Source organism: Poromitra crassiceps (assembly GCF_964638095.1).
Source record: "Poromitra crassiceps genome assembly, chromosome: 5".
NCBI lineage: Eukaryota > Metazoa > Chordata > Actinopteri > Beryciformes > Melamphaidae > Poromitra > Poromitra crassiceps.
In genome coordinates, this window is record NC_139642.1 from 20,128,067 (window position 1) to 20,142,509 (window position 14,443).

The following is a 14,443-nucleotide window of genomic DNA, read 5'->3' on the forward strand; positions in this document are numbered from 1 at the left end:
CAATGGAGAGCGCTCTTTATTTGTCCAAACGTGTAGCCACGGTCAGTAAAAGAAAAGGACTCACATGTGTGTCACCTTCGTAAACGCTGGGTGAAAAAATGCCAACGAAAGAATCCGCCAACACATGACGTCCACTTCATACTATAGGAGAAACAAATTCCAAACAAACAAACTGAGGCAGTTGTCAGTGTTGCCAGATAAACTGTTGAAAAAAGGAAACAAGCGACTCTCATAACCTGCCCTGCCCAAGCCCCCGGCACAAATATGCAATCCAAAACAGCCCAACCTGGCAACACTGCAACCAAGCGGAGGAACCCAGGAGTCAGACGTTTAACACACACGCGCACACACACACAGGCGCGCACACAGGCACACACACACACACGCACACGCATGCACGCTCGACCGGACACATGATTTTATTTCCAGAGATAGTGTACTGTAGCATTTAAGAGCCTGTCCCTATCCTCCAGACTATGTTAGGTGTAGTCGCGCTACCTTTATTTTCTGGGAGTTGTACAGAATCTCTGTGTTCTCCTGCTGCTGCTTCAGCTGGCTCCTCTGCCTCCTGTAACGGCTTTTCTGATTGGACAGCAGCCTCTCCAGCTCGGACATCCGCTGCTGCAGCTCCCACTTAGTCCTGGACAGGTCACCTGACCTGGACAGGTCACCTGACCTGGCCGACGAAGCTTCAACAGACTGTCTCAGCTATGGAAGAAGGAAACACACAAAGTCAAATCATACATATACTGTAGGTGAGGAGGACATCACAGTCAACTTTGGGTTTGTTTGATTTGACACATTAGTTTGAAAATGTCCTCATAGCCTGCAGTCTTACTGGGCTGCACTGCTGGATAGATAACAGCTGACTGGACGAGGATCTCATCTTGTACCTCTGAGATGTCTCCATGCAATGCCCTCATGGAAGATCTGGTGTCTTTGCCAGTTTGATGCTTTAGAGAATCGAGCTCTTTGGATAAATAACCAATCTTTGTCTGCGCGGCGTGCAGCTCCTCATCTCTGCAACACATTGGTGATGGCACACGGAGAAGTCAGAAACACATGTATGGATATATGGACGAATACATAATAATAATAATAATAATAATAATACATATTAATTTATTGAGCGCTTTTCTAAAAAGTAAAAGACGCTTTACATTACATACGTTAAAATATCAAAGAGAACAATATATTAAAAACAAGAATGACATAGCATAAAATCACAACACACAAGTAATCAAATATTAAAAGCGCTTTTGAATAGATGGGTTTTGACTAGGGATTTGAACTGGGGCAGATTGGTGCAGTCACGGATGTGTTTTGGGAGTGAGTTCCAGAGGGAGGGGGCAGCAATGGAGAAGGCTCTGTCACCACAGGTCCGGCGCTTGGTCCTGAGTGGTGGGGACAGGACGTTAGCATCAGAGGAACGGAGGCTGCGAGAAGGAGTGTGATGGTGAAGCAGGTCGCTGAGGTAGGAGGGTGGCCTGGTTGTGGAGGGCTTTATGAGTGAGGAGAAGGACTTTAAACTGGATGCGTTGTGGGACAGGGAGCCAGTGGAGGTTCTGAAGGGCGGTGGGTAGGGATGCACCGATCGATCGGCACGTGACCGGAAATGGCCGATTTTCACGTGAACGGCCTCGATCGGTGATCTGCGCTGGTCACTCTAAATAGCCGATTCTGTGAGCCGATTTTCACAAGACGTGCGCGCACCCCAAAGCACCGAGACAGGCACCCAGCCAGACAAAGCTCGCAGTTTGTCACACATGCAAGTCGAAAATAAGCCGTGGAGACAGAGGTGCGGCCGAGTCCCGCTCGGCTGGAGTCCAGTCTGAGCGGCTCGCTTCACCTCACTGGCCCCTCTCTCTCTGCTCTCTCTCCCCGGGAAGCGGTGCTCCAGCAACCCGCCACCGCGCACAGCCGGCTTGGCGAGGTGAACGCGAGCATTGTGTCCAGTATAACCATTCCCCAACCTGCCTTTTCCATTCCACATCAGCGCTGCTGCCTCAGCCTGTCACTCATGTTGTAACGTGGAAACAGGAGAGACTATTTGTTTCGTATTGCAAATAGAACGACATGAGAACGACGGACATAATAATAAAAATGCATCGGACTCACAAGTGTGCAAGGATTTCTGTGCGTGACGATATTTTCTCGGATGGCAGATAAAAATACGCATACCAAACTTCGGACTGTGTGTAAACTCCGCCTGATATTCAGACTGAAGATCGTTACTGTAACTCATAAACTCATTTCCCCTCTACTCAAGAGGACTGGTCTGGAGCCAGTCTATAAACTCCTTGTCCATGGATCATTTTGATGTTCTGTTGCACCTGTTTTCTTTTGGAAAAGTAAATGCATGATAGCTGTGGGATATAGGCTATTGGATTTAATTTAATTTTTGTATTCATTGTATTTGCACAAAAAGCTCTGTCAAGTATGGAGTCCCGGATCTGCCGTATCAACAAATAAATGAATAAATGTATAAATGAGCAGATAAATACATATATATGTATCATAAATATATGTAGAAATAAATGTAGATGACATAAATGTATATATATGTGTATTTTCCTATTTTTGTACGTTTTATATATTTATTTAATGATTTATTTGTGTATTTATACATTTATACATTTATTTATACATTTATACATTTATTTATACATTTATACATTTATACATTTATTTATACATTTATACATTTATTTATACATTTATACATTTATTTATACATTTATACATTTATTTATGGCATTTATTTATGTGTGTTTTATTTTATTTCTGTCTGTTTTATTTACCTCCCATTTATTTCTGTGCCTTGTATTTAGTGATGTCTCCTTTGTATTTAGTGATGCGTCCTTGCTTCCTTTCCTTTTCTGTATGCATTTCTGCCTACTCAATGCAAATTAGGGGGGCGGCCCGTGCATTTATGCCTGCTGCTCAATGCAGATTAGGGGGCTGGCCGTCATGGGCTCAAGTCTTTGCCTATTGGCTCGAATGCACATTGTCCTATCTGCTCCAAACTTGTCATGCATGATAAGTGTCCATGCCTGAAGATATCTGCACATCAATATCCATTTACACTCATAGCGCCACCTACTGGCAACAGGAAATTACATGTTTTACACTTACATGAACTGCTCAGAGTGGGTTGAACACATCCACCTCGGATGTGGTCAGAAAATCCTTTACCACCCAATGCAGCTTCATTTTGACGATTATGAGTGCTCATTGACTGGCGTGGGCGTGGCGCCATGGCGAATGTTGATGTTTCGCCATCACACAGGAAGTTGGAGTAACTTCATTGTAGATTGTCCAATCTGCTCCAAACTTGTCATGCATGATAACTGTACATGCCTGAACACATCTAGATGTCAATATCCATTTATAGTCATAGCGCCCCCTACTGGCAACACAGAAAGTGCTTTGTAACTTGGCCCTACATGCTCACACGTGCACCAAACTTCACATGTTTGATGAGCATCCCAGCCTGAAGACATCTAGATGACCATTTCGAGTGATAGGCAGAGCACCCCCTACTGGCCACGCAGAAAGCGGTTTGTAACTCGGCCGTACATGGTCACACCCGCAACAAACTTCACATGTTTCATGAGCATCCCAGACTTCACACATGTACATGCCAATATAGCATTATAGGCAGAGCGCCTCCTACTGGCAACACATGAAGTTGATTGTAACTCAACTGAACGTTGTCCTATCTGCTCCAAACTTGTCGTGCATGATAAGTGTCCATGCCTGAAGATATCTGCAGATCAATATTCAGTGATAGTTACAGCGCCACCTACTGGCAAAAGGAAATGACACAAGTTTTACACGTACATGAACTGCTCATAGTGGGTTGACCACATCCACCTCAGATGTGGTCAGAAAAGCCTCAAGCTCTCGATTAACCTTCATTGTGAGGATTATGGGTAAGACATTGATATGTCAATATCCATTTATAGTCATAGCACCCCCTACTGCCAACACATAAATCATTTTGTAACTCAGCAGTACATGGTCCCCCGCGCACCAAAATACACATGTTTGATGACCATCCCAGCCTGAAGACATCTAGATGAACATTTTGAGTGATAGGCAGAGCGCCCCCTTCTGGCCACACAGGGAGTTGGAGTAACTCCATTGTAGATTGTCCAATCTGCTCCAAACTTGTCATGCATGATCAGTGTACATACCTGAAGACATCTAGATGTCAACATCCATTTATAGTCATAGCGCCCCCTACTGCCAACACAGACAGTGGTTTGTAACCCGGCCCTACATGCTCACACGCGCACCAAACGTCACATGTTTGATGAACATCCCAGCCTGAAGACATCTATAGGACCATTTGGAGTTAGTGGCAGAGCGCCCCCTACTGACCACACAGGAAGTTAGAATAACTCCATTGTAGATTGTCCAATCTGCTCCAAACTTGTCATGCATGATAAGTGTCCATGCCTCAAGCCATCTATATGTCAATATCCATTTATAGTCATAGCGCCCCCTACTGGCAACAAAGAAAGTGGTTTGTAACTTGGCCCTACATGCTCACACGCGCACCAAACGTCACATGTTTGATGAGCATCCCAGCCTGAAGACATCTATAGGACCATTTGGAGTTAGAGGTAGAGCGCCCCCTACTGGCCACAGAGGAAGTTAGAGTAACTCCATTGTAGATTGTCCAATCTGCTCCAAACTTGTCATGCATGATAAGTGTCCATGCCTCAAGCCATCTATATGTCAATATCCATTTATAGTCATAGTGCCCCCTACTGGCAACAAAGAAAGTGGTTTGTAACTTGGCCCTACATGCTCACACGTGCACCAACTTCACATGTTTGATGAGCATCCCAGCCTGAAGACATCTAGATGACCATTTGGAGTTATAGGCAGAGCGCCCCCTACTGGCCACACAGGAAGTTGGAGTAACTTTATTGTAGATTGTCCAATCTGCTCCAAACATGTCATGCATGATAAGTGTCCATGCCTGTACACATCTATATGTCAATATCCATTTATAGTCATAGCGCCCCCTACTGGCAACACAGAAAGTGGTTTGTAACTTGGCCCTACATGCTCACACGCGCACCAAACTTCACATGTTTGATGAGCATCCCAGCCTGAAGACATCTAGATGACCATTTGGAGTTAGAGGCAGAGCGCCCCCTACTGGCCACACAGGAAGTTAGAGTAACTCCATTGTAGATTGTCCAATCTGCTCCAAACTTGTCATGCATGATAAGTGTCCATGCCTCAAGCCATTTATATGTCAATATCCATTTATAGTCATAGCGCCCCCTACTGGCAACACAGAAAGTGGTTTGTAACTTGGCCCTACATGCTCACACGCGCACCAAACGTCACATGTTTGATGAGCATCCCAGCCTGAAGACATCTATAGGACCATTTGGAGTTAGAGGTAGAGCGCCCCCTACTGGCCACTAGGGCTGGGTATCGAGTTTCGATACTTACTTGGCACCGAAATGGAAACATCAATACTAAGGGGTATCGAAGTCTACCTTGTCAATCGATACCAATTTTCGATACCAAAACAAAACAGCGTCATTGAGCCTATAAGCATGCGACATGCTTGCACGCCGCGCTCTAATATGGCTGGTGATTGGCTGTCATGTAGAGGCATGCAGGAAACGTTACGCCCACTTTAGCCGGTGTGTTTGTTGTGAGCCAGGCGTGCGGTGCGGATATAGTATACAAGAAGTTAGCCACTCAAGCTACTCCTATCCTGGAGTACCATATGGCGAAGATGATGAAAAGCAGGAAAAGAAACAGAAACAACACGGACTGGTTTCCACAGACAAGAGAAATAATTGAGAGGTGGGTCAGCTTACCGCAAGTTAGCGGTTATCAGATCCCTCAGTCTGACAAATCCATGCATCTGGCTGTGAGTTGTAGCTAGCAGATCGTTTAATTAATTGCCGCCGTAACGTTATGCGCAAGCTGGCATTGTGTACTTTTAGCAACTCGTTAACAAACGCTGATGTCATGATAGTTTGTTGAATGTAAATGCGATTCATTTATATTGATTGGCTAGTCAGTGAATGCATGAAGTGGAGCTGTCTCGTCAGATTTGACAAGAATGACGTTCTGTTGCAGCAGTGAGCATTAAACACTGATCTGCAACGCTAGCGTTAATGTTTAATTAATTAGCGTTAACGTTATGTGCAAACGGGCAGTTATCGCCCATTATGTATTTTTAGCAACTCGTTAACAAACGCTGATGTCATGATAGTTTGATAGGCTAGTCAATGCTCAACTAGTCTTCCATGCATGAAGTGGAGCCATCTCATCAGTTTGGACAAGAATAGAGTTCTGTTGCATTATAGGCAGAGCGCCCCCTATCGGCAACACAGGGAGTTGATTGTAACTCGACTGAACGTTGTCCTATCTGCTCCGAACCCCGACGCACGGCGGGTGCGAGGGCCCACGACGCTGCCTGCAGCTTTAATTAGGGCCCGAGCACCGGCATGGTCGGTTGGCAAAGGCCCTATTGTATTCCAAAGGATTATTATTAGGGGTCAAGCACGAAGTGCATGGATCCCTATTGTAATTGTTCCGATTATTAGGGGTCCAAGCACAAAGTGTGTGGATCCCTATTGTATCTGTTCTGATTATTTTTTTATTTTTTTTATTCTTCTCCGGTAAAACTGTATGTACAGCTGTTATGTGACCAGCCACCCTCCTCCTCCTCTTCTTCTCTCTCTCTGATCTCATCTACTCTCTCTCTCTCCCCCTCCCTCTGGGGTTTCTGCTCTAATCACCTGAGCAGGAACACCTGGAGTTGATCAGCCCTGGTTAAGGTTAAATGGAGGCTGGAGTAGAGAGCAGGCAGATCTCTCTCTGACCCACACAGCCCACAGCAGCTCCTGGAGAGGAATCTCTCCTCTCCAGTGGTAACTTTCCTTTGTTATTTTAGTTTAGGCTGGAGTCCCCGGTAGTCCTGTTTTCGGTTTAGTTATAGTTTAACTTTTCTTGTTTATAGGTTTATACTGGCTTCAATGACCCAAAGGGGTTGGCCCAGGCCCTTTTGTTGAGTTTGGCCGGATCTCCAGTCTGTTTGGTTTGTAGCCTATTATTTGTGACTTTGAATATTTTTGGGTTTATTTAAATAAATATTATTTACAAATTTGCAACCTTGTCTGGCGTCCTTAATATGTTTTGGTCTTCTGTTGAGCCATTTGTTGACATACTTTGAAGGCCGTAACAACAGCAGAAACTGTAATGCTCAGCATAGCCAGACTGGGCACATAGATTGGAAATGTGCCTCACTACTCAGAAACAAAAAATGACCAATACCGGCCAGATGGTGGCACTATAACAGACCATTTCGCGTTATGCTCCATATCTTCTGAACCGTGTGTCCTATACTCAAAATTTCACTTCTAAGGGATTCCTTGGATCAATATGCATCTATCTATATAGGCCGCGCCCATTTACGTGTGCCTAGATTTTCCGCCATTTTGAATTTGATCAAAAACCTACTTTTGTGAACTCCTCCTAGACCGTTTGGCCAAATCACACAGTTTTGAAATCATAAATCTTTTAATGAAACACACCCCGACACTAAATTGCCCACAACTCATTAACTGGTCAATTACAACTACTGCTGCTACTACTGCTACCAGTCCCACTACTACCAACACTACTATTCCTACTACTGCTACTACTAGGCTACTACTACTACTGCTTGGAAACCGTGAGGTCACCGGATCTCAACCAAACTTTGTTTACTTGTGCACATACCAACTCTGAATAAATGTGCCTTATTTTTTGTTTATTATGTCTCATATATCCCCCATGTCACCGGATGCTTGGACCCCGCACGCCGCTTGCGGCTATATTCTTATTATACTTACACTTTGCGCGCATTTTCGAGGGCCTAAACATGCACAAAATGTGGCCAAACTTTGCACATCCGTCAAGGTTTTTGGCCAGGGGCGTGGCTAAATGCCTCCATAGCGCCTCCTACAATCTATAAACGGAATAGCCCTCGCGCTAAGTTTCCCCTACAGCTACGAAAAATGCAGGGCACATGTATAATGGCCAGACTAAGGGAAAAGTCTCTTGGTGCCAGGATCCACACCCAACCGGAAGTCAGCCATTTTGAATTTACTGTGCAATATTTCAGACATTTCACCCATTTCCAGGGGTCAGACTTTAACGAACTCCTCCTAAGGGGTTCATCAGATCACCCTCAAACTTGCACAGCAGATAGAAGAGACCCCAATGATGAAAAGCTATTAAAAGTTTGCATTTACCATGGACGGCGTGGGCGTGGCTACGCGGCGAAGATCGATGTCTCGCCATGACACACGAAGTCGCTGTCACTCGAATGCACATTGTCCTATCTGCTCCAAACTTGTCATGCATGATAACTGTCCATGCCTGAAGACATCTATATGTCAATAACCATTTACAGTCATAGCGCCACCTACTGGCAACAGGAAATTACATGTTTTTTCACTTACATGAACTGCTCAGAGTGGGTTGAACACATCCACCTCGAATGTGGTCAGAAAATCCTTTACCACCCAATGCAGCTTCATTGTGATGATTATGAGTGCTCATTGACCGGCGTGGGCGTGGCGCCATGGCGAACGTTGATGTTTCGCCGTCACACAGGAAGTTGGAGTAACTCTATTGGAGATTGTCCAATCTCTGCCAAACTGCACGTGCTTCATACGTGTCCCAGCCTGAAGACATCTATATGTCAATATCCATTAAGAGTCATAGCGCCCCCTACTGGCAACTAGGGGGCACTCTGCCTATCACTCCACATGGTCATGTAGATGTGTTCAGGCTGGGATGGTCATCAAACATGTGAATTTTGGGGCGCGTGGGACCGTGTAGGGCCGAGTTACAAACCACTGTCTGTGTTGGCAGTAGGGGGCGCTATGACTATAAATGGATATTGACATATAGATGTCTTCAGGCTGGGACAATGAGCAGTTTATGTAAGTGTAAAAGATGTCATTTCCTGTTGCCAATAGGGGGCGCTCTGCCTATAATGCTCTATTGGCATGTACATGTGTGAAGTCTGGGATGGTCATCAAACATGTGAAGTTTGTTGCGGGTGTGACTACGTACGGCCGAGTTACAAACCGCTTTCTGTGTGGCCAGTAGGGGGCGCTCTGCCTATCACTCCAAATTGTCATCTAGATGTATTCAGGCTGGGATGGTCATCAAACATGTGAAGTTTGGTGCGCGTGTGAGCATGTAGGGGCAAGTTACAAACCACTTTCTGTGTTGCCAGTAGGGGGCGCTATGACTATAAATGGATATTGACATATAGATGTGTACAGGCATGGACACTTATCATGCATGACACGTTTGGAGCAGATTGGACAATCTACAATAAAGTTACTCCAACTTCCTGTGTGGCCAGTAGGGGGCGCTCTGCCTCTAACTCCAAATGGTCATCTAGATGTCTTCAGGCTGGGATGCTCATCAAACATGTGAAGTTGGTGCACGTGTGAGCATGTAGGGCCAAGTTACAAACCACTTTCTTTGTTGCCAGTAGGGGGCACTATGACTATAAATGGATATTGACATATAGATGGTTTGAGGCATGGACACTTAGCATGCATGACAAGTTTGGAGCAGATTGGACAATCTACAATGGAGTTACTCTAACTTCCTCTGTGGCCAGTAGGGGGCGCTCTACCTCTAACTCCAAATGGTCCTATAGATGTCTTCAGGCTGGGATGCTCATCAAACATGTGACGTTTGGTGCGCGTGTGAGCATGTAGGGCCAAGTTACAAACCACTTTCTTTGTTGCCAGTAGGGGGCGCTATGACTATAAATGGATATTGACATATAGATGGCTTGAGGCATGGACACTTATCATGCATGACAAGTTTGGAGCAGATTGGACAATCTACAATGGAGTTATTCTAACTTCCTGTGTGGTCAGTAGGGGGCGCTCTGCCACTAACTCCAAATGGTCCTATAGATGTCTTCAGGCTGGGATGTTCATCAAACATGTGACGTTTGGTGCGCGTGTGAGCATGTAGGGCCGGGTTACAAACCACTGTCTGTGTTGGCAGTAGGGGGCGCTATGACTATAAATGGATGTTGACATCTAGATGTCTTCAGGTATGTACACTGATCATGCATGACAAGTTTGGAGCAGATTGGACAATCTACAATGGAGTTACTCCAACTCCCTGTGTGGCCAGAAGGGGGCGCTCTGCCTATCACTCAAAGTGTTCATCTAGATGTCTTCAGGCTGGGATGGTCATCAAACATGTGTATTTTGGTGCGCGGGGGACCATGTACTGCCGAGTTACAAAATGATTTATGTGTTGGCAGTAGGGGGTGCTATGACTATAAATGGATATTGACATATCAATGTCTTACCCATAATCCTCACAATGAAGGTTAATCGAGAGCTTGAGGCTTTTCTGACCACATCTGAGGTGGATGTGGTCAACCCACTATGAGCAGTTCATGTACGTGTAAAACTTGTGTCATTTCCTTTTGCCAGTAGGTGGCGCTGTAACTATCACTGAATATTGATCTGCAGATATCTTCAGGCATGGACACTTATCATGCACGACAAGTTTGGAGCAGATAGGACAACGTTCAGTTGAGTTACAATCAACTTCATGTGTTGCCAGTAGGAGGCGCTCTGCCTATAATGCTATATTGGCATGTACATGTGTGAAGTCTGGGATGCTCATGAAACATGTGAAGTTTGTTGCGGGTGTGACCATGTACGGCCGAGTTACAAACCGCTTTCTGCGTGGCCAGTAGGGGGTGCTCTGCCTATCACTCGAAATGGTCATCTAGATGTCTTCAGGCTGGGATGCTCATCAAACATGTGAAGTTTGGTGCACGTGTGAGCATGTAGGGCCAAGTTACAAAGCACTTTCTGTGTTGCCAGTAGGGGGCGCTATGACTATAAATGGATATTGACATCTAGATGTGTTCAGGCATGTACAGTTATCATGCATGACAAGTTTGGAGCAGATTGGACAATCTACAATGAAGTTACTCCAACTTCCTGTGTGATGGCGAAACATCAACATTCGCCATGGCGCCACGCCCACGCCAGTCAATGAGCACTCATAATCGTCAAAATGAAGCTGCATTGGGTGGTAAAGGATTTTCTGACCACATCCGAGGTGGATGTGTTCAACCCACTCTGAGCAGTTCATGTAAGTGTAAAACATGTCATTTCCTGTTGCCAGTAGGTGGCGCTATGAGTGTAAATGGATATTGATGTGCAGATATCTTCAGGCATGGACACTTATCATGCATGACAAGTTTGGAGCAGATAGGACAATGTGCATTCGAGCCAATAGGCAAAGACTTGAGCCCATGACGGCCAGCCCCCTAATCTGCATTGAGCAGCAGGCATAAATGCACGGGCCGCCCCCCTAATTTGCATTGAGTAGGCAGAAATGCATACAGAAAAGGAAAGGAAGCAAGGACGCATCACTAAATACAAAGGAGACATCACTAAATACAAGGCACAGAAATAAATGGGAGGTAAATAAAACAGACAGAAATAAAATAAAACACACATAAATAAATGCCATAAATAAATGTATAAATGTATAAATAAATGTATAAATGTATAAATAAATGTATAAATGTATAAATAAATGTATAAATGTATAAATGTATAAATAAATGTATAAATGTATAAATAAATGTATAAATGTATAAATAAATGTATAAATGTATAAATACACAAATAAATCATTAAATAAATATATAAAACGTACAAAAATAGGAAAATACACATATATATACATTTATGTCATCTACATTTATTTCTACATATATTTATGATACATATATATGTATTTATCTGCTCATTTATACATTTATTCATTTATTTGTTGATACGGCAGATCCGGGACTCCATAGTCAAGTAGCCTAACCTGGAACACTTTTATTTTGAGATGTGTTTGAGTGAGATGGTCCTACTTCATGCAAATGATAAGAATTGTTTATTTGTTTATTTGGATCCCCATTAGATGTAAGAATTGTTCTTTGAATCTTAATTTTCAAACAAAGTTACAAAAACGTTTGTGTAAGCTGTCAATTGTTGTTTTTAGAAGAAAAAAATCGGAATCGGCAAAAATCGGTATCGGCAAGTCAGACTATTCAAAAATCGGAAATCGGAATCGGCCAAGAAAATGGCAATCGGTGCATCCCTAGCGGTGGGGTGATGTGATCACGGGAGCGGGTGTGGGGGAGGAGGCGTGCAGCAGTAAGCAGATAAATGTATACAGTACATGATAGCTTACCGGTAGTCACACACATACACATGTTACCTCAGCATGATGGTGACCTGCTCCAGCTTAGTCTGTAGACTGCTGTTGGTCAACACAGCCTGCTCCAAACTCTTGGCTAGCCTCTTGTTGTCCACCTTGGCTGTGTTCAAGGCCTTCCGCAAAGAGTCCAGCTAGAGGGTTCGCACGCACGCACACACACACACACACACACGCACGCACACACGCACGCACGCACACACGCGCGCACGCACACACGCACACACACACACACACACACGCGCACACGCACACGCACGCACACACACACGCACGCACACACGCGCGCATGCACACACACACGCGCGCACACACACACCTTGTCAGAAATGGAGGTATTATACTAGAAATCTATATCCTAGTCGCTAGCGGCTTCGCCCACCCTGCAGCTTGCCCGCTTTATACATTATTATTATTATTATTATTATTTTTTTTTTTTATCAAATGTTTTTTTTATTTAGACATCATACATCATTTAAATAAAAAATACAATACACAAGTACAAAGACCAGGACAAAATACAATACAAAACAATACAATAAAATGGAATACAACAACAAATGCTGCATCAGGTATCAATGGATTAAGATGAGCTGCCTCACCTGTTGCTGCTCTATGGCGACCATCTTTCCCACCAGCCTCCTGTTCTCCTCCTCCTGCTTCTGTAAGGCTGAGCTCAGAGATCCCACCTCCCGCTGTCAATCACAGGCCACAGGCCAACACACATGTCAGTTGCACTACAGTATTACATTGGTCAGTCCAATATTTCTTAGCTGATCCGCGAGTAGCGGAGTCCGCTCTACATGTGCGACTGTCCGTGAATGAGTGAGTCACTGAGAGATCAACTTTCACCATTGGTCGGCTTGAATGAACACATGGGCCCCTATCGTTGCATCGGCCTAGTTTCTACGCCGAGCGCCTGGCGCAGTGGGCGTGGACCAGCGCACTTGATATCTTGGTCTTGGCGCTACACGCAGTCTAAAGCATTACAACCACGCCTTTTAAGCGTAAAATTATGCACCGTCATGCTCATTGGATAAGTGCAATAAACGAATCGCACGCTTGCCTTTTAAGCTCCAATTCCACTGGTCCAGCAAAACCAGACAGAAGCCAGGCGCTCTGCCCCCCCCCCTCCCTTCATCCAGTCTGTCTGTCTCCATATAGGCTATTATTCCATATTATTATGCTTCTCAAACCAATCTAACTGCAGTTTAAATACTGCAAGCATGTAAATACGCTACACTATAGCAAGATCAAAGTGAAAAGAATGTTCTAAATGCATCAGCTAGAAAAATATAGCCTATTAGATTGGTGAAAGTTTGTCCAGAAAGATATCATTTTCTCTCGCCTGCTGCAGGAAGGATGATGCACATAAATATACCCTACATTATGTAAAGTCATTGCATAAATGTGTTTTTATTGTAAAACTAAATGTGAAGTAGGGCCAAGTTATTGGAGCGGACATCACAGTATAGCAGATGACAGTAGGAAGCGCGTTCCGCTGTCACTTATCTAAATCACGTTAAATCGACAAGGGATATACCGTATATAGGCCCAGGAGGACATATATGTTTCACTTAGGGTGGTGTTTTAATTTCGATGTTTTATTTGGTCCAATATTGAAATGTTCTACAATTGCAGGCTGTGTTACCATTACACATTATTTTAGATCGACCTTTTATATCTATTTCGCCTCATTTGGTTGCTATTTAGTAGCGAAATAAAGTACCCAATTGCATGCTGGGACATTCACAGGCAGTGAACTTACAACTGCTATTTCCTATAGGACGTGTGTTGTGTCTGTCTGAGCGAGGGAGTCAGAGAGAGACAGTCGTATTGTGCCTGTCAGACTGAGGAGAGAGGGAGAGAGTGACACAGAGAAGGGTGACAGAGGAGAGAGCCAGAGGGGAGGGAGAGAGCCAGAGGGAGAGAGCCAGAGGGGAGCGCTCCGCGCAACTGGCGCACTCTGAATAGGCCTGGTTTTCAAAAGCGCAAAGCGCTAAATTTACGCCAGGTGGGAAGATAGCAGCACGCCGAGATTTAAGGCCGACACGCCCACTCTGGGCCATTCTGGGACTGCGCCACGCCCATTCGGCCTAAAGCGCATTTGGCAGCGTAAAGCCATATTGATATC

The 14,443-nt window shown here is 44.6% G+C and overlaps 1 protein-coding gene across 1 annotated transcript in view; it reads right to left on the reverse strand.

The window, feature by feature from the left end:
- Positions 1-474: 474 nt before the first annotated feature.
- Positions 475-14,443, reverse strand: part of ccdc150 (coiled-coil domain containing 150) — a gene marked incomplete at both ends in the record, with an annotated part of 30,019 nt that continues 16,050 nt past the window's right edge. The window contains 4 exons of the mRNA XM_083636570.1: positions 475-708; positions 894-1,020; positions 12,313-12,443; positions 12,912-13,004. Of these exons, the coding sequence (XP_083492696.1) occupies positions 475-708; positions 894-1,020; positions 12,313-12,443; positions 12,912-13,004 (585 nt within the window). The remainder of the gene's footprint in view (positions 709-893; positions 1,021-12,312; positions 12,444-12,911; positions 13,005-14,443) is intronic.